The sequence below is a fragment of the Orbicella faveolata genome, unplaced genomic scaffold (genome assembly GCF_042242905.1).
Source record: "Orbicella faveolata isolate gen_17 unplaced genomic scaffold, um_ofav_v1 contig_2, whole genome shotgun sequence".
NCBI classification, from domain to species: Eukaryota; Metazoa; Cnidaria; class Anthozoa; order Scleractinia; family Merulinidae; genus Orbicella; species Orbicella faveolata.
The window spans coordinates 22,225,001-22,250,000 of NW_028301547.1; the positions used below are offsets into that span (position 1 = coordinate 22,225,001).

A 25,000-nucleotide genomic window follows, 5' to 3' on the forward strand; every position below is an offset into this window, starting at 1 on the left:
GTGTGTGATTTCTTAGAATTTGTCGATGCCGGTTGATTTCTTTCACTGACTCGAACTCGGTGTAACGACACAACTCATGCACAGTTTGTCTTTGAATCCTGATCTGCATCACTGAAGAACAAGGAGAGGCAGTTACTGTACTCTATTTGGACAGAGCTTGTTTTCTTTCCACACGAGAAGAGGAAACCTTTCTCAATTTATCAGGGTCAAGATCACATGGACGAGGAATAAACGTGAGTTTAAATGATTGCGTTTCTGTTTTTCTTGAGGCGAGGGAGTAGTGATCGGGTTTTGAAGAACTGCATCGACACTTCGATTGACAAGCATTGCTATCGTTCTCACTAGGAGAGCTCGATTTCAGCTCCGATGTCGGCTGTCCCTGCCGGAGTCGTAAATGACCCAGCAGTAGAAAACTGCCGATGGAGTCAAAAAAACCCTCGGGAGAAAAACATCATTACGGAGAAATTATCTCACAAGCAGTAGATATGAATTGTCAACCACTTCGTCGACAAATGAACCACCAGTCCTTGAATGTATATCTAAAAATAAGGAAATATTGACCAAATATTAAGCAAGGACAGGGTCGCCTTTAGCTGGAACAAAGAAAAAGTCGAAAGCAAATCGAGAGTTGTTTGGCAACATTTACGAGAAATGGGATAAATTGAAGTTAATTACGAGTTTCAGTTAGTATATCGCAAGTCTGAACCTTGCAATAAGAACAGGGAAGAGTTTCATGAGTTTCATACATGTAATTCACCAAATGAAGCTACGTCTCAGATGCTTTCCTTCAGTATGTAAGCTCATGGTGACACTAATAAGTGACATTTGCTTCCATGTTTTTGTCAGTATACTATGGCCAATAATAGAGTTTTTATGCATACACAGTCGGGGTATTTCCTTCTACTCAATTTAACGATTTTATTATGTTTGTAACTTTTGCCCATTGTCTAGAAGAAACTGATCTTTTCCAAACTTATCCACATACTGCTCTTTGTGCTCCTGTAGTCGCCTGTTAATGTCGCTGGAATGGTCCACATAGACTGGTCCACTGCTCCTAGAAATGCTAATTTGCATTCATTACGATGAAGCATTTGATCTTTGCTGAATTATATGGGCTGAACTCGTTATAGAACGACTACTTCATGTACAGTTTGCCTACACTGACTGGTTTCTGATTTCCAATGTTAATACATCAGTGAATAACACACAAAAACTACACCAAGGAGTGGAATCTGGAACTGCTTGCTCAGTATTGTATATTATGATTTCACATGAGTATAATGATATAAGATTAAATAGGATCAAGGTCACATAGAAGAAGTCGAATAAAGGTGAGTTCACGATAAGACGTGATAACACTGATTTTCATGTTGAGCCGGATGTTGCGAATCATTTCTTTACCCAGGTATAACAGCTTACAACTCGGCGGCGGATCTTGGGAAGAGGCCCGTGGGGCCCGGACCGCCCTCCTTATTTTGGGTAAAAAAAGAAAAAAAGAAGAAGGAAGAAAGAAGAAAAGCCGGCAGGGCAAACACTATTAAGTTAATAAAGGTGGTGAACTTATCACTACTCACGATGAATTCGATAGCGTTGATCCTAGCAGTATGCAGGACACCTATCATATATGAACTCAGTTAAATGACCTTGCTCTCCATGAGTTCTCGTAGCTCAGTGGATAGAGCGCCCGCCCGGTGTTCGGGAGGTCATGGGTTCGATTCCTGTCGGGGACTCAGAATTTTTCTTTGTCCCACGCTCGTGTCATGTTGATTAATTCACCTTCACATTTCATTACCGAGCAATTAAAATTCACCACCTTTATTAACTTAAATATGATTTGTTAGCCCTTTAACATATAATACACGACCCTCGCTCCTTAATGTATATCTTCAACAGGGATTTCGTGGGTGTGGCGAGATCGAGTAATGACGATTGGCTTTGTTAGTAAACTAGGCTTCTATTCCGGCTCTGCACTAAAAACGCCGTTTCAGGGGCAGGGTGGCAGGGGGAGGGGGGGGGGGGGGTGGTGTCTAGCACAGCGAACGAAGGTACGATATTCATTCAACGACAAAGGTCAACTAGTAAAGCTACTTTATAGATTCTTTCCTCTAAGTTAACGTTCACTACTGCGGTCTTCAGTTCCCGTCGTCTTTCAGTTTTTCCTCCCATCAGTTCAATCTGTAGACTGATCCACACTATCATTCAAACAGTGAGGCTCAAAATAAGCCGAACAAAGGTAGGGTTCCTTGGGCAAATTGGCTTTTGGTCACCCCATGACAATTAGCCACTTTTTCCTTATTTCCCCTTGAAGCGGCACTCGATGACAGGAGATCGAAGGATTCTTGTTCTTAGAGTCGATATTACAACCAACTGCACAGCAATAGGGCATATTGACCTTTCTTTTGTGGATCGTTACTACGTGAAATTCAGCGTCTGCAGATCTGGCAAAGATGATCCAGTTTTAAGGATTTCGTAAATATGTTACTCTTTGGGCGCCATGTTGAAACCATACCGCGCATTCACGTCATAAACTCCCAGAAAACTCTGTGAAGGAAAAAATGGCGGCGATCTTACGGAGGAAGTAAACGCCTGGTATTCAAACTAGGGGGAAATTATCGAGTTTAAACCAATCTGTCAGTCTCAGGTCAGAACCAACTTATTATTTTGGCCTTAACTCTTTTTCAGCCAAGATTCCCTTTAGCAACGTTAGAAGATCGATCTTTTGCTGTTGCTGCTCCTCAACTATGGAATTCATTGCCCTATGCAATTAGGAGCAGCCCCTCGGTAGCATCTTTTAAAAAGACACTCAAGACATTTTTATTTCAGAAAGCTTTTTGGTATTTTTTGAGCTTTTGTTCGTGTTTCACGCTGATTACTTGATACGTATAATCTCTCCGCAACGTTTTTCTTCTTCCGTGTCATCAACCGTTATTTGTGACGTTTCATTTCGATAAGAAGCCAATGCAAGGCAACCAATATCACTTCCTGAACATTGCAATTTCACCAGAGGTGCAATAACATCAAAACTTTACTGATACAGTACGCAGAAAACTGCATGATCACACGCTGTAGCGCTTACGTGAGATTCCAAGGCTTTACATGCTAAAGAAGTTCCACACTCCATTTCGGTCTTGATAGTCACGTATGTTCGCTCCCTACGCACGCACGTAACACTCACGTACGTAACGCGCACGCAACTGTTTGCACAAGTCACGCAATCTTTCTTGGGCGGCTTACCTATGCCGTAGAAAACAAATACCTTTTTCACTTCCTCTGCTCACCATGCAGGTCACAAAAATACAGCGGGAAAAAACAAGTAAGGGAAAACTACCGTAGGAAAACATTTTCCCTGAGGGAAACGGTTCCTCACTGGCTACTCGCTGGATTCACACTTTTGATGTTTGTGAAACCCTTGTCTTTCTCTTAACTCTTCGCGCAAAGTTTGGTCTACCTCTTATATCGCTGAAGCTACAGTACATTCAGAGGTGCTGCAGTGAAGCTTACCGCATCGTTGTTGCTTACTAATATAAATTTCTTGATTAATATTTAATACGTTTTTGACGAGTTTCAGTGATTTGCGAGGTTAGTTATCGCAATCTTATTTGCTATACTAATGTTCTCAAAAAGCGAGACGTTCCTCTTCACCAACGTATAGGAAACAAGCGACACTGGAAAATCAGAAAATATCGGTTAATCAACCTTGCTTCTCTTAAAATGAGGACAATAACAACTTTGTGTGGCTGAAAATGGGAAAGTGGGTGACAGAGTGCTCAGTTAATATTTTAGCCCCATGAACCCCTGGAGTGTCAAGAAAACAAAACCTACAGCCTAAGGAGATGTAGACAGTGGATGGAGAGAAGGGAGTAAGCCTTCACTCAGGGCCACTGTAAACATTCCTGGGTAGAGAGGAGGAAGTGGGCCTCCTCTCTGACTGGAGGGAGTGGGCCTCCACTAACCTAACTCCGGGGGGTAAAATTGGAGGGAGTTGGCCCCCGAAAATTGAGTCTATGGGGGCAAGAGTGTGACGAGAGGAGCACTTCATCTCCATTCCCGTGTTTATTTGACCAACCTTAACAGAACTTGCAAAGAACGGTAACAATATAAAAAAGTATAAATTGTGAATTATGATGATATGATCAAGTATTAATGGACTGGGAGACTGTTCTAATCGACATAAACAAACCTAAGTGAGGTACTTAGTTTCTATAGTTCGTTCAGATAAGTAACATGCTTAAGTGTCTCTGAGAATCGTAAAGATCCTGGCTGGTTTTGAGGATTTTCACGTGAGGCCATCCAAGGTCGATGAACGGATGATTAGCAAAGCACATAGCTCAAAATAGAAACAAGAGTTGTTGATTAACTGAAATTTATTTCATATGTTCAATAAATTGTGATATTTCCGGTACAATTGCACATACGTAGTCGAAAAACACGTCACTCGGTCGGCTCATTCGTGGTTTACTTCCGGTCATTTTTGTTTTTTTTTTTAAACCGATCAAAATTGATCCTGTAACGAAACTCTCGAGAGTCGCTTGTCCCCTAAAACTTGGACAGTAAGGAACGAAGAAGACTCGAGGTAAGAGATTGTTCCGAAGATTTCAGAACACGTTTCGAATCTACATACAAGCCAAGGGGCCCATCAGGCCAGAGCTTATCCCGGATTCTGTAGCATGAAATGACGAGGAGTATTTCTACCCCTCCCACCCCCTGATGGGTTGCTAGTCCATGGCAGGGTTACTCTCGGCATTAAGTTCGCTGGTACCCATTTATACACCTGGGCGGAGAGAGGCACTGTGAGAGTAAAGTGTCTTGCTCAAGAACACAACACAATGTCCCCGACCAGGTCTCGAAGGGCTCGAACCTGGACCGCTCGATCTGGAGAGGAGTGTACTAACCATGAGGCCACCGCGCCTCCCAAAACCGATGCTTTTAAAATCGGGCACCGTCATCTAAGTTTCTGATCCGCAGGTGTGACTCGTGACTAAAGCGTCAGAATTGTCGGTTTACGATTATGTAAAAAGAAGGCGCTATATTTACCGAGAATTTATTTACCTTTATTTACCGTTTATAAACGCGGGTGATCCTTACAGTAATTAAATGCAATACTAAAAATACCCCTTAAGTACAGTGAGATTTGATTTATTAAAAAAAAGATACAGTGGAATCCCGAATGTCTCGTACCCTCGATTTTTCGAACCTTCCGATAACTCCACCCAAAGAATACTACTCTCAGTCGAACACTGTAATTTTACCCCTGATTTCTTGAACAACCCTTTTTTCAAACCTATTTTCGTTTTCCTCGAAGTTCCGAAAAATTGGGATTCTATTGTATGTAAACTCCCTGGTCGGTTGCTTTTTACCATAGCTAGGCTTTGGAAGCTAATTTTAACGTTGATTATGACTGGTTAACAGAGTAAGAGAGTTAATTCACCATATTGACCTTACTCCCAACGAAATCCCTCATAAGTTACTTTTAGGTCACTCCCTCGTTCGGAAATCCTAGGATGGTCTAAGAAAAGCCAATCTCGTGACGCGGATTTTTCAGCTGACGGGTCCGAGTGGCTTTATGAGAATTTCGATACTCAGGAATACTAACTTACTGTACGAAAATATTCACGCGTCGCGCGCGGTAAAGGTAAAAATTTCTGAGCTGAGGAAGAACTGGGTACCATGTCTAAAAATAACCTGAGAGGATCAGACCTAAATGGAGGAATAAACTCTCTTAGACCTAATTCTAACTAGCGATATAACGACATAAACATGATGACATAAGGACGTTATCATGTCATGTTTGCAATGTGAACATCCTGACATAGTCACATAATTGCAACATAACAGCATGAACATAACGACATAAGGATTGAAATACTCTGATCGTTTCCTTATGCTTTTATGCCGATGTTCACATTGCAACATAAGCTATTTTGTTATATGGCTGGCGTTTTTCCCGCTACAGCGCGCCCATTCATTGGCTAGTTCACGGTCACATGACATCTAACAATGAAACTGTTTCCCGCCAAATGCCATGAGCGGGCAACATTGCCAAAACTATGACGTCAAATAGGAAACAGTTTACTGTTACCTGCGAAATATTGACCGCTGTTGCACGTCATTTGTCAATAAAGTGATTATTTGTTTTCCACCGCTTTGACCCATTTGTTTTGCTATATAACAAATCACTTAATGACTGGTCCCTTGGGGAACAGTGAATTTTGTTTCCCTCGAATCTCATTGAGATTCTCGGGAAGCAAAATTTACTGTTCCCCAAGAGACCAGTCATTAAGTGTTAAATGTCGCTGTCATTATGTCGTTTATGTCGTTATGTCGCTAGTATGAACTGGCCTTTACTTTTCATCCTCTCTATCCAAATCAAACCCCATTCTCGTCCCCAGAGTCCGCGCTGCTCTTGGTCAGCACCAAGAAACGCTCACCAAGAGGAGCGCGGAATCTGGGGACTAGAATGAATTAAGCTAAGTCGAGTCCTCTTTATTCATGCAGGGTGGTCCCTTCAGCACTGGGCTGGAATCAATAGGGACCGCCCGGCGTAACTTATGTCTACCACAAAATAAAAAGCCTATCAATATAAAAATATCATAACATAAAAAATATATATATAACACTATAAAAAGCTTATTAAATCTGTACAATAAGTGTTACTACAAATAGGAACTACATGCTATAATTATTAAAACTGGCTACAAAAGAACTGGTCCACGTTGTTTTCTTGTTCTTAAAATTTAAGGGCGACGCGGCTTCTTTCATTATTTTCAGGAATTTAAGAAAAAGGACGGAACAGAAGAATATAAATGTTTTTTTTTCCTAAACTTAATTTAGGGTTAGGCAACTGAATATAGTTTCTCTGTCTAGTGTTATGACGTGAATGTTATATGATTTTTTATAGGGGGGACTAAATGATTTCAAAATCTCAAGGCTAAAATACACCTATGGATTTTTCGCCGTGTTTCTAAATTTATTCAGCCTAACATTGGATCGTAAAAATCTCAAGGCTAAAATATACCTATGGATTTTTCACTGTGTTCGTAAATTTATCCAACCTAACATTGGATCGTAAAAATCTCAAGACTAAATTTTTCATCGGGGCACTCAATCATTTCAAAATCCCAAGACTAAAATACACCTATGGATTTTTCACTGTTTCTAAATTTATCCAACCTAACATTAATGATATTTTAACGGGAAGCTTTCTCACCCGTAGGTGATCTACAGAAAGGTCCCGATCCAAAATAACATTAAATTATTAAAAAATAAATACACAAATTAAAAAATATATTAAAAATACAAAAGTAAATTATAGACTAATAGATTTAAAAAAAAAAAAAAACATTGGATCGTAAAAATCTCAAGACTAAATTTTTCATCGGGGCACTCAATCAGTTCAAAATCCCAAGACTAAAATACACCTATGGATTTTTCACTGTTTCTAAATTTATCCAACCTAACATTAATGATATTTTAACGGGAAGCTTTCTCACCCGTAGGTGATCTACAGAAAGGTCCCGATCCAAAATAACATTAAATTATTAAAAAATAAATACACAAATTAAAAAATATATTAAAAATACAAAAGTAAATTATAGACTAATAGATTTAAAAAAAAAAAAAAACATTGGATCGTAAAAATCTCAAGACTAAATTTTTCATCGGGGCACTAAATCATTTCAAAATGCCAAGACTAAAATACACCTATGGATTTTTCACTGTGTTTATAAATTTATCCAACCTAATATAAGATCGTAACCCTTCTTTCTATTATATATAGTGCTCTATTCTGAAGACGCTGTAAGTTTTTAGTGACAGCTTACCCCATACAGTGCCCGTAATTGTAGTTGTAGTACCAAACAGTTGTGTACGCATAACCCTACGCCCAATCTAAGCTGAATAAGAAACATGTTTTGCAACAGTAAAACAGAAACGTTCGTAGGAATGCTCTGATTCGAAAACTTTTAAAACCTTACGATCTACTCTGTCCTCAGTTGTCTGAGGGCTTAACCTGGCAACCAAGCCGACTCATTTGTTACCCTAAGCTGTGAAACATCTTAGATGTCAGATGTTTTTAAAGTTATCCACTAGCTGCTCGAGACTATTAAAATTGTGGTGCCTCAGGCTATCGCACGTTTTTAGCTAAGTACCTAGTGACTGCGTGGGTTTTTTCTTCTCTTTAAATTAAACCCATAGAAAGGTCTTTCAATGAATATACAGTCGAACCCCTATTAAGCGGCCAGCAATCAGAGTCCCGATGAGGACCGTTTCTGGGGTTTTTACCTCTATTAAGCGGTCAAACCCTTTTACGCGGCCACTATCCCTTTCCCCGAGGGTGGCCGTTTAATAAGGGTCAAACTGTATACTATTTTCCAAATTTTACGGTATTTACAAGACAGGATCGATTGACAACGACATACTGTAGCGGAAGCACGGTTAAAACGTTTTGTATGATTTACTTGCAAGTTTCCCCCGCACCCCTCTCCACTGGAGTCTCATCAGCTCGTCCAAATTTTGAGGCCTATGAAGATTATTCATCAATTTCTCATTACTCATTATTTTTTTTTTGGCTGCCATTTCCTTGGCCATGGCGGTGTCCAACCAGAAGGCTCTTGCTACTTTGGCCACCGATCACATACAAATTTTGTTTTCCTACGGCTCCACAGGTCTTAACTTTTTACTATTTTCATTTACTTTACTTATGAATTGTATTTAATATTAATTGATGATCGATGATAATCATACATACATACATAAACTTTATTAACATGCCGAAATGTTTAGCCGAGAGGAAACATCCCTCTACTAATTGGGACACTTAATATAATTAAAGCCTACCAATGACCTACTAAATGACTCATCACTACTTAACTGATTACCAATCGACTACCGAGCGATTATTCATTGATTTCATTGATGTCATCACTAAGTTACGTCTGTATCTGAGGACAGCTGATGAATTACGTCGCAGAGTCGTTTTTATAACGTAAGGTCAGCTATCAGGGGAAAGCCACATTCACTTAACAGGTCATACAAATCTCCCACAGTTATGTGACGCTGCTTAGCAACGAAAGTCAGGGCAGCGTCAAGAGGGTTCAGAGTACGTTTGTCAAGGAAACGTATCTCTTTTGGAGTGAGGCCCAGTTCCTCAGCAACCAATTTCCACTCTTCTCCACCTACGACACACACACAAAATCAAACATTCATTCCTGTGATCTAGAATAAGTCACGAATACAAAAAACGTTTTCGCTCCACTAAATGTCTCAATCAGACACCTTTTCTACACAACTTACCACACAAATCAACTGTGAGGTCTCTTCTCTTAGAACCAGGGATATTCTGGACATCAAGGTGCTCAGGCATCCGAGGACCTAAAGAAAAGAAAAGAGTATAATAAGAGAGGGAAAAAAAGGGGGAGGGATGTTTCCTGGGCGCACGGACGTAGGGCCCCAGAGCAAACCATATCACGCAAACTTCTCCACCAACCCAAGACACGCCGGGTAGATCCCCTAGAGATGAACGAATAGTTCAAGGTGGTACTGCATGCAACCTCTGAGTATGTTGTCAGATTATAACGAGATTGGGTATTGACAAACAGCGGAAATTCTGTCTTTCAGATCATACTTAATTTGAAATGCTTATAAAGCACAATTTAACAAACAAGTCACTAGAACAATTTAAACTTATTTAACGTCAAAGAACTACAACACACAAACGTATTTCCATTGGCCCAATGTTAACTGCGATGAAGTAAAAACCAAGATATAAAAGCCCTCTATCTTCGGCATCAGGCTGAAATGTTTCTTAAATCATGGATGTCTATAGGGAAACAAGAAACCTAAAGGCTTTCACGCGGGATGTTTTGGTCGATGTGCTAATGCCATTAACTTTGAATAGCTTTCCGCGCAGAAATAAATCCAAACGGAAATGCTAACATGTACATTCAGTTTTGCAGTTGTATTTTCTTCAACAAAAAGATAACAGAATGTGATTCGCCTTCAAATTTGTACATATTTGTTAGTAAGAGTATACATATTGTCCACATTGTTACTGTTGTGTCAAAGAGACATAAAAATGCCCCCCTCCCCCCTCGGTTCGAATTTTAAATTTTCATGTAGCTTCAAAGTTTTTACTGTGGAAAAGAAATACACTGAAATCGCCTTCCCTGGCTTTGTTTATGGAACTCGTTTCTATGTTGTTGGTTTAGGTAGTGTTGGTAGTAAAGTCGAAGTAAAGCGATTTCAGGAAGTTTTGGCGTCATTGTTTTTCAGTGTTTTGGACCCAGGTTTTGACGGGCAGCGATGAGAAATATTCGTTTGCCTGCCGGCTATCAAACATGTTCTTATATAAAGGTGAAACCTGGAGGCAATGGAAGCTTTTCAAGCAAATTCATGGCTATTTTCCGCCTTCGGTAAATTCGTTGGGCTTCGCGATGGGTCGCGATGAAAAATGTCCGTGAGATTTGCGAGCTTAAATTCCCACTCGGTCCGCGATGTAGGAAAGCCATGGTCAGGGCAGCTATCGAGCATGCTCTTGGTGAAATCTCGGGACGATGGGGGCTTTTGGCGCGAATTTATGGTTAAAATAATATGTTCCTTCGACCCCGACATGAATTCAATTTCGCATACTTCCACGCAAAACAAACACAAAGACCCCCTGGTCCAGCGGGATACGGGTTAATTGGCAGATGTTACTACGAAGACTAACCAGTCGTTCCAGCTGGTGTAATCTCTCTCAAATGTTCGAGCACATCAAGCCTGTCTGAATCTTTAGCTGCCCTTGCTAGACAACGTATCAATTGCTTGGTTTCAGGTTCTGGCTCTTTCAGTGAGGCTTGGTCCGGCTGTAGAGTCTCTTGCAGTTGACGAACAACTTCTCTGGAATCAGACGTCTGGCACAAAAGGGATTCTCGAACCTCACAAGGAAGGGCAATTGCTTTACTTCCTACGAATGAAGGACAGTTCACAAAAATTAGATCTTTCTATATTAGCTTTTCAGATGAAAGTATTCAGAGTTGATTGTGTCACATATTTCAAGTTGACATACTACAGTAACACACAAAAGTTAAGTAGTTTGGTCCTCCTGATCCAATTTGCAGAGGAAAGAATTCTTAAGCAGTATAAGCTGAAAGCTTTGAAAGCTGTCTTCACGAACGTATGAACATATACCGGCCCTTACAACACATATTTACACTAACAGAAGTGTTGAATGTATTTTTGAAGGGTCGGCCATTGAGCTCGAAGGCTCGGTTATCCAAGGGACCCTTTACCTAAACAATACACAAAGGGGTTATAAAGTACTATACTAAGAAGCTAGAATGAATATATATATTTCTCAAACTTTTTAATATTTCTTCAAGTCGAAAGGAAATCATAGCCATAATAGATATCTGATCAGTGATGTTGATTATCATAGATTTGCACGACTTTATTTCTCCCTTTTCTTCTTAGGTTTAGCTTTGATTAAGAGTATGCAGTGTTTAATCACATTTCCACACAACTGGAAGTTCTGCAAAAATACTCCGCTGCCTGTAGTATACAGACTCTCCTCTCTGTGTTTGGTAATGTGATACCACATGGTCTCTTGTGTTTGATATAATACCTTTAAAAGCTACACTTAAAAGCATCTTCACCAAAATGGTCTTTACCAGGTGGAAGAAAGTCTCCACACTAATATCCTTGGTTAGATTTGGAACAACTGTATATAGTGAACTTTCAGTTGCACGGTTCTTTGCTTCATTACGGAAGGAATTAAATAAACGTGGAAAGTGGTCCAATGCTTCCATCTTTAGTTCAGGCATTTAGATCCTGATCACTATCAAACTAGGTTACCTTGCATATTGGCCAAATCTCCTCCATTATGCTTATCAACTGTCAGCTATGGAAAAAATAACAACAGAAAACAGGAAGATTGCATTCCGGCCTTATTACACATTATTATTCACTTAGTAACCAATGAATACATATGGGGTGTCAAACATGCATTTAGGACCTACCTTTAAACGATAAAACTGTTTTGTATTCAATGATAACATATCATAAATTTATCATTAACGTTGTACTTTAATCTCTGGGACTTTTGCATGAAAACATGAAAACAACTGTGATACAATCATGATAGTGTTTTGCGCCATTTACCTGATTTCGTGGAGGGGCAAACCATGGTGTAAACTGCTTGATGTCAACTCTGTTACTCTGTGCAACAGCTGATTTGGTGCAACAGACGACCTTCTCGACATCACACAACTGAGTCTCAGACCAGAAGTGAAGGCATTCCTCTTGCTTGCAACCTTGTGTAGCATGCTTACGACAGAAGATAACCACACCTCCTTGACAACAGACTGGGCAGATGAAGCTGACTTCATATTTCATATTCTTCAGCCAACAGAACTCATTTCGAATGGACTCAAGCATCAATTCCAGCTGCCTACGCACTGCATGAGCACAGGTCACCTCACATGTGTCATAGCTGACATCCGCAGAACAAGAGAGATTTGATTGTAGACTGTCTGCCAAGTCTTGACTCGTGCCTTGGTGAACAACAACTTCAATGGAAGATGAATGGCACAGAAGGGTTACGGAGCAGTCTTGCTTTTGAGAGGTGTAAAATCTGGCGAAATTGTGGTACAGTTGAGGCTTCCCTTGTTCTTCTTGATCCCACTGAAAGAACTGCAGCACAAGTCGGGGAAACAAGCCAGGCGGAACTTGACCAGATTCAAATTTAAGGAAAAGTGGGGAAATACGAGCTGCTGCAACCAAGCTCATTATGCCCTCGGGTGGATGTGACATCAACATGGACGGTACCAGATACTGCTTGCTACGTGAAGCATCAGATGAAGGCCAAGAACAAACCAAGCTAAATTTCTCCATGATCGCGATAAGACTCTCAAAGGTTTCTCTGTCGCCAAATAAAGGAGCCCAAACACGTTCTAAAAGTTTTTCCTCCAGGATTCCATCATTCTCAAGCTTATCCCAAAGTGTTACAAACTTCTTCTCTTTAGGGTTATAAGGCCTGATGGTTATCACCATTTTCAACACGTCAATCAACCATTGTGGGTCCAAGACTACCAATTTATCCAGCTCTGGAGTGTCATTAAAGTGCATCACAATTCTTTTGTCGTGCAAAAAGTTCAGTAATGTCTGGAATTCTTGATCATCAAAAATATTGCAAGCTTCAGATGCGATTGTTGTCGCTGCGTCTCGGTCTATCCATTTCTTACCACTTTCTTTCATGACCTGGAGTTCCTTCTCATATTTCAGCCACTTGATTGGAATGGCTTCCGTCATTTGAGGCAGTGCTTTAGAAACGGCAAGTACTTCTTGACGCAGGCGCACGACTTCTGGACACTCGGGACCATGACCCGACAAGGTGTTATCCACAACGAAGAGATCATGCAAGTGGATTTTGTATGGTTTGGTCTGCAGAGACCCAAATAACTCCCTGGCTAGTGTAGTTGGATCAGACTGGCTTTTGTAAGGTGTATCAGCATGCGTACACACTAACAAAACTGCAGGAAGTCTCGCTGGTAACACCTCAAATTCAACATTTTCTTGATCACTTTCTTCTTGACTTGCCAGAGAAGCAATCGAAGACATCCAAAAGTCCAAATAATCAAAGTTAGTTTTCAAACCAAAACTGTCTAGTAATTCCTTGTACATTCCTTGCTTCACAACAGGTTTCGCCTTTTCACTGGGATTTTGGCTGAGGTCATTCACCAGAAGATAGATCGCTCTTGGAGTGAGAAAAAGTGGGTGTGTTGTATAGTAAACTGATTGTCCAGCAAAATCCCACAAAACGGAATGTACAGCTTCTTCGTCTTCCACTTTACTGTCATTTTCCAGTGTCTTTATAATCTCGGTTTCTATATCTTTTGGTATGCTGTCATCTTGTTCAGGATATCTGAAGGCCTGAACAGACTCTGGATCGTTGGAGGTCTCATCAGATCTGTCGCCTTGGTTACCTGTATCTTTTGTGTCATCTGTCATTATGCTGTCATCTTGTACAGGATATCTGGATGCCTGAGCAGATTCTGGATCGTTTGACATCTCATCAGATCTGTCGTTTTGTCTTACTGTTTTCAGTAAAGATACTGAAGTGGCGACATCAGTAGAACCGGTTGGACTTGCTGGGACTTTGTCCACCATAGGGATGTTTCCAGACTGTTTGGTCTCTGGAACCCTTTCCTTAGGACTGGGAGCCATTTGTTCCTCCTTCAACTTTTCAACAGTTGCTCGTGCTGCATGATACTCATAGGAAATAGACGTCTCCGAATTTCTTTCTTGATCTTTCTCCCCTATCTTCCAAATCTCAGTTGACACTTTGAAATAAGAAGGATCAACATCTATCCCTACAGTGCTCTCTTCATCTGGGTTGAAAGGCTCTCCCCTGAGTGACTTCTTTAAGCTGGTCTTTCCTGATCTGTCCTGGCCAATCAACATGACTGGCACTCTTTTGTCACAAGTCTTTCCTTCAGCAAGGGCCCTTTTGTAGGCTTCCAAAGCCAAACGTCCTCGTACAGTAATCTCTGGAGGTATTACTGTGGAAATAAAGGGTGCCACATTAGGTGAACGAACTCCAGTCAAAAACAAGGAAAGCATTTCACTTATCTTTAGAAGACCTACCTAGCCTGATGGAAAGAACTGCTTTTAAAAACATAATGTGTACGCCTATGGCCTTCTAACTCCGCGTTTGCTAAATGAACGGAACGTAGCAGCTGCAGTTTCAGAATATTTTTATTTAAAACAGAGCTTTTTTCTTTTCCCACGCTTGTGACATAATGAACAGTACATCTTTCCTATTTCACCACCGAGCTTAAAATGTTCCATCTACCTTCATTTCTCACGATACGGTACGCTCTAGAAATTGCTTCGGTTCAACTATCCTCGGACACTCGACATTTTTTCTTTGTTTCACGTTCGATGGTGACATGATGAACATTTTATCTTTCTCGTCCCAATACCGAAATTAAAATTTTGCCTTTTCCTTGACCTACCGAGCAGGAAAGTGTTAACTACAAATAAACATAATTATTGATAGCAACAAGAGTAGCCTGCAGTACAGGCGGATTAGCGGGCTCTAGCGCGATACACGAGCGCGCTTCGCGCTCGTTCTCGCGCTTCGCGCGCGCTCGTGTATCGCACTAGAGCCCGCTAATCTGCCTGTACTGCAGGCTACAACAGGAGATAATTAAGGTAAGAGAGTGAATCCCCAATATAGGCCTTCTACCCAAAGTAATCCCTGTTAAGTTATTTTTAGACATGGTACCCAGTTCTTCCGAGGATGTTACTGGCGCAATGCGTGGACAGCTGAAGCGACTTACTATTAAGTCATTTTTCAATCGACGTTGCCTTTGGCGTTGTTGCCGTTACTGCTTAAACCGCCTTTTGCTGCTTGGGCGGCGAGCGTCTGCCTGCACTTTCGACCATCTGTTTGTTCGGTTGCCTAGCTTGTGTTTGGGCGTTTGTTTGCTTTGCACTCGTTTGTCTAAACATTTCTCTGCCGTTCATTCAGTTATTATTGTTTGAGCAGGGGACATCCGTCTCTTATTTAAACTCCTATTATAGTATAGAAATGTATTAAAACACACCGAGAGCCGAAGCTCCTTTGTTTGTAATCAAAATATCAAAGAAGATATCTCCACAGCGTTGGAGGTTTTCCTTTGCTTTGAAACGAAACGAAACGAAACGAAACGAAACGAAACGAAACATAAACAGATCCTCCACGAAAACATCCACACAACGCGCGAGTAATATCCGCGGACGAACTGGGTACAATGTCTAAAAATGACTTAAGAGGGATTACCTTGGGTATAAGGTCTATATGTGGGATTCACTCTCTTATCTTGATAATCTCTTGATAGTAATTATTACAATCTAGTAACAGAAGTTTATCTTCTGCTAATACTGAAGGAAATACGTCACCTGGGCAAAAACATGTATGCATTGAGTTATCTCAATGAAAATTGCAAATGATAAAAATACAATTTACAGGCGAACCTTCCTGTGCGAACACCTTCCATAAGCGACCAATTCTCACAAACGCCAAAATTTTGCTTGTCAAATCACTATAGTTGGAACTCCTTGAACGCGACCACCTCTCGTGACTTGACCGTAACCTCTTTTGGGGCTGACGGTTTGAAATTTTTTACTGTTTTTAACCTCTGGTTCGACCGACAGTCAGCCGATAGACAGCCAACAGTCGGCCGACAGTTTTTTCGGGAGTTGTTTTTCACACTTGGCTGGGTGATTGGGTAACAAGACGCCTTACAAACCTGATAAGATCATAAGGTTTGTTCTTCCATGAAAATATCCGTTAGCTATTCGCGAGGGACTTTTGATTCATTTAAACGCTGCCAGTATTACAGCTTGGAAAATGCACTGGACGCACCGAAATTTCTTCAAATAACTAGATGTGCTCTTGTACTATAATACATTTTGGGGTTGATATTAAACGACTACAGGCTTTGATCCAAAATTTAGATCCCCTGTGGTCTGACCTCTTGTAAGTGACGGCTTGGCATTTGGTGTGGTTACTTAAGGGAGGTTCGACCGTTTTGATTTCAATTTTTTATCTGTTGAAGTTATATTTACTACTCACTGGGCTGTTCCAGTTCTTGGAGAATAGTTGTTACCCAACGTTTGGTGTCAAAATTGTTCTGTGCGTTGCTTCCTTTTATGAATGCATGTTCCTGGTAAATGAAGAAATAGAAATAGAGTAAATTAATTAGTTATAATGGAGGAAGGGCTGGAATAAAATCAGCATTTCTTTCTTAAGTTGGGGTTCAGTGATCTACTGAATAATGTTACCTTCAGCCCACCACCCTGGAAATTCAGAGATATATGAGATATCTCAGTTCCTTCACTAACGTTTCCTTCACAAGGTTCTTAACTTAACTGTCCTTGGGAGGGGTTGTTTCAAGTCTCGAGAACAAACTTGCCGCCGATTAATGTCTAGCTTAGTTTCGTTGCATACTCACCAAAAGTAAGGCAAAGTTCGGTCTTTCAAGATGTATCGTCTTTAAGCTGTAGGTCAAGTTAATAAAAGAACAATTTATTATATCCTCAAGTTCGCCATCCATCTCTTCCTTACTGTTATTCTTTCATTATCACGAGGTTCCTACTTGAATTTTTCATTACAAACAAAGTTAAAAGCACTCAAATTTCATATTAGTAGATATCCTTGAAACCAGCAACCAGGAAGATCACATAGGACAGATGTTTACTTATCACAGGGAAGTTTGAAATGTAGTGTCTCTACAAGGTATGGTTGGCACGAATGGCTCACTGTTTGCATGCTTACAAAATGTCAGTACTTTATAATGTCTGGGAAATTGGCTGCTAGTTTCTAACATTTCTCAGAACTTTAAATTCTTAGTGCAAACATTTGCGTCTTATTGGTAGATATCAAGAGCACAATGGCGTAGCAACATAGAGATATGGAATACTAGACTTAAAACATACCATTGAACAACAAAATCTCTAAATTCATCCGAGTATGGCACATCATCAAGGAGACTAACTAAATGATGATAGGAATTAGAGCTCTGCCCTGTTGCGAGTTGTATCTGTTAAAAAGCGGACAACGCAATATTAAATCAAAATATTTCTAATAAGTTTTATTAGTTGTCAGATACCATGAAGATCTGAAGGAAACATAAGCAAACATCAAAAGATTAGAGTGCTCTCCTTTAGGCAAGTAGAACTTAGGCAAGTGTGGTACAGTTTTGGCAGGGATGGCCAGCGCAGTGGTGCGAGTGCTTGCCTCCCACCTATGTGACCCGGGTTCCATTCCTGCGCCATACGCGGGTTGCGTTTGCTTTAATGGTTCTCGCGACGGTTTTTCTCCGTTACTATGGTTACCTGCCTATTTCGTAAAATTTGATTTCAATTTGTAGCATATTCCTCGCATATATCTCATATATATTAAAGTGTTATTACGGTTTACAGTGTTTTAATCGTCTTCAATTTAAAATTCTGTATCGAGTTTACGCTCTACCATCTACGCTTGACGCTCTATGGTTCTATGTACGAGCGTAGAGGCTTCCAGTTATTGTAGCAAATGTTAAAGCGCACGGGTAATGTTTAGTGTTATTACGGTTTACAGTTTTTTAATAATCTTTTTAAAGTAAAATTCTGTATTGAGATAACCCTCTACGCTCTACGCTATATGTTCTACCATCTACATTCTACTCTCTACGTTCCACCAGTTACTCTCTTCAATCTACGCTCTATGCTCTGCGATCTACCATCTACCCTTTAAGTCCATCTACGGTCTACGTTCTTCCAGCTACTCTCTTCGATCTACGCACTACGCCCTACGATCTACCATCTACCCTCTAAGCCCATCTACGCTCTATTCTCTATGTTCTACCAGGTACTCTCTTCGATCTACGCACTACGCCCTACGATCTACCATCTACCCTCTAAGCCCATCTGCGTTCTACTCTCTATGTTCTACCAGCTACTCTCTTCGATCTACGTTCTACGATCTACCCTCTAAGCCCATCTGCTTGGAAGGTTATTGGAATTTTTTAATTTCCTTTTTTTAATTTTTTAGTTTTTTAACGAAGACTAGTGAGCAGCACAAAGGAAGACTTCTTGTAGTTGTAAGCTTTTTCGTTTATTTCGTTCCGTTTCGTTTCGTCTCTGTCTGAGACTTCTTCAGGGAATGATTTAAGCGTGCCTAATTTTAACCTCCCATGGAAGTGAATAACTGCTGAAACATGCTGTAAACGGACGTTACAATAAATGCCTTTATGCACATGTTATTGCGTGTTGTTATATTTCAATGGGCCATACGATTAGCGCTAACTATATGGCCCCCAAAATATAAAAAAAAAGTTAAAAAAAAAAATCAAAACTTAAAACATTGCAAAAAGACATTTTTGGTTTGGAAGGGTCCCAAAGAAATCCTATTAGAGTTTCTTAGTTGTCTCTATAGCAAAAACGATCGTATCAAACTTACGTACTATGTTATTGACGAAAGTAGTATTTCGTTTCTCGATTTATTTCTTTACAGAGATGCTAATTTTAGCACTCTGCAGTTTTCTACCTATCATAAGCCACTTAATAAGTATTTGTACATTCCCTTTGAGTCGTTTCATCCCGCGAGCAACAAGGGGGCCTTTATTAGACCCGAGCTTATGTGCTATACTAGAAATAACTCCACTTTTTAAACCCTTCAGCGAAACGCGAGAAATTCCTGAAGCGCCTCCGGCTTTGTGGGTTTTTACTTCCTTTATTCAGGGAAGTTAAATACAGTAACAGAACTAAACGGCTTTCGCTAAAACGTAAATCCGCAACGGTAGAATGGTAGTCTTTAAATCTACATTTAACTGAAGTCATGCTAACTGATATGAAGGACATTTTGTTATAGTGTACTCAAAAAGTGCGAATACTTAGGTCACGTGACTTTGAATGCTTAGCGGATGTTTCGCGACCACGTGGAGATGTAGTTTAATAGTTTTTAGGGTCGTAATTCGTCGTAGAGATTGCTGTTCATTTCAAGTTTGAATAAATGGTTTAACTCAGAACCACTAACATCAAGCTGGTGATCCAGAGACATTTACCAGACTGTCTTGTCAGTTATAAATCTACTACTACTTTAGCACATCTATGTAAATAGTATGTTTTTTGGGGGCCATAAAATTAGCGCTAATCGTATGGCCCCCAAAACATAACAACACACAATAACATATGCACTAAGGCGTTTCTTGTAACGTCCGTTTACAGCATGTCTCAGCAGTTATTCACTTCCATGGGAAGATAAACTTACGCACAGTTATGTGCTATATCTGCTGTTCAATGTTAGTAGTAATCATTCCCTGAAGAAGTCTCAGATAGAGACGAAACGCGTCGGAAATAAACGAAAAAGCTTACAACTACAAGAAGTTTTCCCTTGTGCTGCTCACCAGTCTTCTTTAAAAAATTTTTAAAAAAAAATTAAAAAAAGAGTAGAATGAAGATGGTAGAACATATAGCGTAGAGCATAGAGCATAGAGGATTAAAATACTGTAAACCGTAATAACTCTTAAATACCACTTAAATATATATGAGCAGAAGCATATCACTTAGTTCTAGGTGATACGCTTCTGATATGAGATAATAAAGAAGACCAATAAATTACAATTACAAATATTACAGTATCGCAGATGATCGAGAAACGCGCACTCGCAACCTAATATTTTTTATGACTCTACTGGTTTTTCAGGCCTCCAAGCTTGTGTAGAGAATAGTCAAAAATTCTTAAATTGATAAACTCGTAAATATGTAGAGCGTAGAGCGTAGATGGTGGAATATGGAGTGTAAGAGCTTTAAGAGCGTAGCGCGTTGACCGTAGATGGAAGAACATATAGCGTAGTGCATAGTCAGGGTAAACTCAATACAGAATTGTAAATTGAAAACAATTATTAACACACTATAATTCGTAATAACACTCAACATTTCCTACGCGATATAATATTTGCTATAATAACTATACGCCACTACACCTTTACGGTGTACGCATATCCAAAAGAAACAGAGCTTAAACATTCAAAATGCTACGTAGAGTCGTAGAGCTCTAAGAAAATTTCTATGCCTAATCAAGCTTCATAAAACGGGCTGGGTATAAGCAAGTGAATTACTGAATTCGTACCATGGTCCGCCCTAGCTGCCATATGCTGAAGCCACTTTCTTGCCGCCTCGCCTTAACGGAAAACCAAGACTAAAAAGGAGAATATAAATTAACATTAAGCCCTACTTGAAAATTTTTATTTTCTAAAGTATATTGTCTGACAAATTAATACAGGTCTTGGAGTGTTAAGTTAAAAGCCTGTTCTAAAAGTTGAAAAATTAAACTAGACCCACCTGTAAGTTAAAGTTTGATTGGAATTCTATCGAGTCATCAAACTGCACCAAGGGATCACATGCCCACCCTACGGCATCCATCATACTGGCATTTGGCTATACCTTCCCATCTATCTGTTGTGCTACTGACATTACCGTCCCTACACAGTCCGCTTTACTGCTTAGACTTTACTTTATGGTCACAAGACTTTCACATTTGGCTATAAATACCAGTGATGTGCCTGCATCTAGCTATCTCATGTGATCCCTTGGTGCAGTTTGATGACTCGATAGAATTCCAATCAAACTTCCACTTACAGGTAAGTCTTGTTTAATTTTTCAATTCTCATCATCACTGCCCCACGAATCCCATGAGATTTCAAAGCCAAGACTGTCACTGGAGGAATGAACAATGAATGATGATGTAGTTACTAAAATCAGTTTATTAACTGAAACATAGCACAACCGAACAGGTGTACATGACATTAAATAACATAACAAGTATCTTCTGTGCAATAAATATCACGAGCAAAGAAGCAGTGATTATGACCGATACAACCTAGTTACGACAATCTGTGTATCAACTGAAACAGAACACACCACACCACATGTAGGTGTACATGACATTAGATGTTAAGTAACGTAAATGATAAATAAGGGTTCTCTCTATAAGATATTTCTTTAAGCTTTTAACAGTACAAAAGCCACTTGCCAGCAAGTCCAACCTATGCTATTATCAGATTGAATCCTTGAAATTCGAATGTCGAAATTTCTGCCTCCCAGCTTTTAGGTAGTTATGGCTGGATGTACACTACAAGTGTCAGAGTTTGTCTGCATCCACCGGCCTGCCTTCTTTGCTTTAGCCATATCCTTAAGATGTTCTGATTAGTCATCCCAAAACAGCTTTGTAGAGGGCTTAATGTCCTGTTTGCATAACCTTGCCTAAGGGGGTTGAGGTCGGGCTTAATTAGCTCTCATCGCTTCATATTATGTCCATTATTGGCATTGGCCACAAGCTAAGGGTAATGCTGTCCATGACCTGGTCCAGGACCTGACAGATGTTAGTGGCTTTGCCAGTTTGAATGTCTCTCACCAACTGGTCCTCCAAAATCGACAGGGATGACAACCCCTGAACAAGCAGTTCTTGTACCTTCTGAAAGACAAAGTCAACTGTCCTGCTCCTACTAGAAAGCAGATCCTAAACTTCCTCCTTAACTGTTGTGGTACACGGGAACTTACAATGTTCTGGTGGAGGGTATTTGTTCACCCTTTCCTTCACCATTTCTGGCGACAGGCCTCCAGTAGCCATACTATCAATTAGACTGGCAATCTTGGCAGGAGATTTTTCGTTTTCCTGTACAAATGCGTGAGCATCGAAAGAGCCTCGAAATGACTTTCGAGGACATCATTCTACATCTCTGAGTCAGAGCACCAGATTTCTCCACCAAGTGATAGTAGCTCAGGTTGAGCACATTACATGTACCTTAGTGGCGGATATATTTAGTTGTGTATTGTTCGTGTTTGAGCCTTTCTTTTCTTCCTCCTCATCTGATTCAGTGATTCATTGTTATAGTGTACTCAAAAAGTGCGAATACTTAGGTCACGTGACTTTGAATGCTTAGTGGATGTTTTGCGACCACGTGGAGATGTTGTTTAATAGTTTTTAGGGTCGTAATTCGTCGTAGAGATTGCTGTTCACTTCAAGTTTGAATAAATGGTCTAACTCAGAACCGCTAACATCAAGCTGGTTATCCAGAGACATTTACCAGACTGTCTTGTCAGTTATAAATCTACTACTACTTTAGCACATCTATGTAAATAGTATGTTTTTTGGGGGCCATAAAATTAGCGCTAATCGTATGGCCCCCAAAACATAACAACACACAATAACATATGCACTAAGGCGTTTCTTGTAACGTCCGTTTACAGCATGTCTCAGCAGTTATTCACTTCCATGGGAAGATAAACTTACGCACAGTTATGTGCTATATATGCTGTTCAATGTTAGTAATAATCATTCCCAGAAGAAGTCTCAGATAGAGACGAAACGCGTCGGAAATAAACGAAAAAGCTTACAACTACAAGAAGTTTTCCCTTGTGCTGCTCACCAGTCTTCTTTAAAAAATTTTTTAAAAAAAATTAAAAAAAGAGTAGAATGAAGATGGTAGAACATATAGCGTAGAGCATAGAGCATAGAGGATTAAAATACTGTAAACCGTAATAACTCTTAAATAACACTTAAATATATATGAGCAGAAGCACATCACCTAGTTCTAGGTGATACGCTTCTGATATGAGATAATAAAGAAGACCAATAAATTACAATTATAAATATTACAGTATCGCAGATGATCGAGAAACGCGCACTCGCAACCCATTATTTTTTATGACTCTACTGGTTTTTCAGGCCTCCAAGCTTGTGTAGAGAATAGTCAAAAATTCTTAAATTGATAAACTCGTAAATATGTAGAGCGTAGAGCGTAGATGATGGAATATGGAGTGTAAGAGCTTTAAGAGCGTAGCGCGTTGACCGTAGATGGAAGAACATATAGCGTAGTGCATAGTCAGGGTAAACTCAATACAGAATTGTAAATTGAAAACAATTATTAACACACTATAATTCGTAATAACACTCAACATTTCCTACGCGATATAATATTTGCTATAATAACTATACGCCACTACACCTTTACGGTGTACGCATATCCAAAAGTAACAGAGCTTAAACATTCAAAATGCTACCGTACAGTCGTAGAGCTCTAAGAAAATTTCTATGCCTAATCAAGCTTCATAAAACAGGCTGGGTATAAGCAAGTGAATTACTGAATTCTTACCATGATCAGCCCTAGGAGCCATGTGGCAAAGCCACTTTCTTGCAGCATCGCATTATGGGAAAACCGAGGCTAAAAAGGAGAATATAATTTAACATTAAGCCTTCCTTGAAAATTTTTATTTTCTAAAGTATATTGTCTGACAAATTAATACAGGTCTTGGAGTGTTAAGTTAAAGTTTGATTGGAATTCTATCGAGTCATCAAACTGCACCAAGGGATCACATGCCCACCCTACGGTATCCATCATACTGGCATTTGGCTATACCTTCCCGTTTATCTGTTGTGCTACTGACATTACCGTCCCTACACAGTCCACTTTACTGCTTAGACTTTACTTTATCTCATGTGATCCCTTGGTGCAGTTTGATGACTCGATAGAATTCCAATCAAACTTCCACTTACAGGTAAGTCTTGTTTAATTTTTCAATTCTCATCATCACTGCCCCACGAATCCCATGAGATTTCAAAGCCAAGACTGTCACTGGAGGAATGAACATTGAATGATGATGTAGTTACTAAAATCAGTTTATTAACTGAAACATAGCACAACCGAACAGGTGTACATGACATTAAATAACATAACAAGTATCTTCTGTGCAATAAATATCACGAGCAAAGAAGCAGTGATTATGACCGATACAACCTAGTTACGACAATCTGTGTATCAACTGAAACAGAACACACCACACCACATGTAGGTGTACATGACATTAGATGTTAAGTAACATAAATGATAAATAAGGGTTCTCTCTATAAGATATTTCTTTAAGCTTTTAACAGTACAAAAGCCACTTGCCAGCAAGTCCAACCTATGCTATTATCAGATTGAATCCTTGAAATTCGAATGTCGAAATTTCTGCCTCCCAGCTTTTAGGTAGTTATGGCTGGATGTACGCTACAAGGGTCAGAGTTTGTCTGCATCCACCGGCCTGCCTTCTTTGCTTTAGCCATATCCTTAAGATGTTCTGATTAGTCATCCCAAAACAGCTTTGTAGAGGGCTTAATGTCCTGTTTGCATAACCTTGCCTAAGGGGGTTGAGGTCGGGCTTAATTAGCTCTCATCGCTTCATATTATGTCCATTATTGGCATTGGCCACAAGCTAAGGGTAATGCTGTCCATGACCTGGTCCAGGACCTGACAGATGTTAGTGGCTTTGCCAGTTTGAATGTCTCTCACCAACTGGTCCTCCAAAATCGACAGGGATGACAACCCCTGAACAAGCAGTTCTTGTACCTTCTGAAAGACAAAGTCAACTGTCCTGCTCCTACTAGAAAGCAGATCCTAAACTTCCTCCTTAATTGTTGTGGTACACGGGAACTTACAATGTTCTGGTGGAGGGTATT

General features: G+C 39.9%; 2 protein-coding genes across 2 annotated transcripts in view; one reads left to right on the plus strand and one right to left on the minus strand.

The window, feature by feature from the left end:
• LOC110040903 (uncharacterized) overlaps positions 1 to 25,000 on the plus strand; it is a 155,730-nt gene that overhangs the window by 94 nt on the left and 130,636 nt on the right. Inside the window, exon 1 of the mRNA XM_089290329.1 lies at positions 1 to 233. This exon is cut by the window's left edge and continues 94 nt beyond it. The gene's annotated coding sequence lies outside the window, so the exon portion shown is untranslated. The remainder of the gene's footprint in view (positions 234 to 25,000) is intronic.
• LOC110040884 (uncharacterized) overlaps positions 4,469 to 25,000 on the minus strand; it is a 44,765-nt gene continuing 24,233 nt past the window's right edge. The window contains exons 9-18 of the mRNA XM_089290318.1: positions 23,658 to 23,726; positions 20,633 to 20,701; positions 17,458 to 17,561; positions 16,974 to 17,019; positions 16,595 to 16,685; positions 12,136 to 14,534; positions 11,830 to 11,875; positions 10,706 to 10,942; positions 9,292 to 9,369; positions 4,469 to 9,173 (exon numbers count right to left, since the gene is read on the minus strand). Coding sequence (XP_089146444.1) covers positions 8,977 to 9,173; positions 9,292 to 9,369; positions 10,706 to 10,942; positions 11,830 to 11,875; positions 12,136 to 14,534; positions 16,595 to 16,685; positions 16,974 to 17,019; positions 17,458 to 17,561; positions 20,633 to 20,701; positions 23,658 to 23,726 — 3,336 coding nt within the window. The 3' untranslated portion in view covers positions 4,469 to 8,976. The remainder of the gene's footprint in view (positions 9,174 to 9,291; positions 9,370 to 10,705; positions 10,943 to 11,829; positions 11,876 to 12,135; positions 14,535 to 16,594; positions 16,686 to 16,973; positions 17,020 to 17,457; positions 17,562 to 20,632; positions 20,702 to 23,657; positions 23,727 to 25,000) is intronic.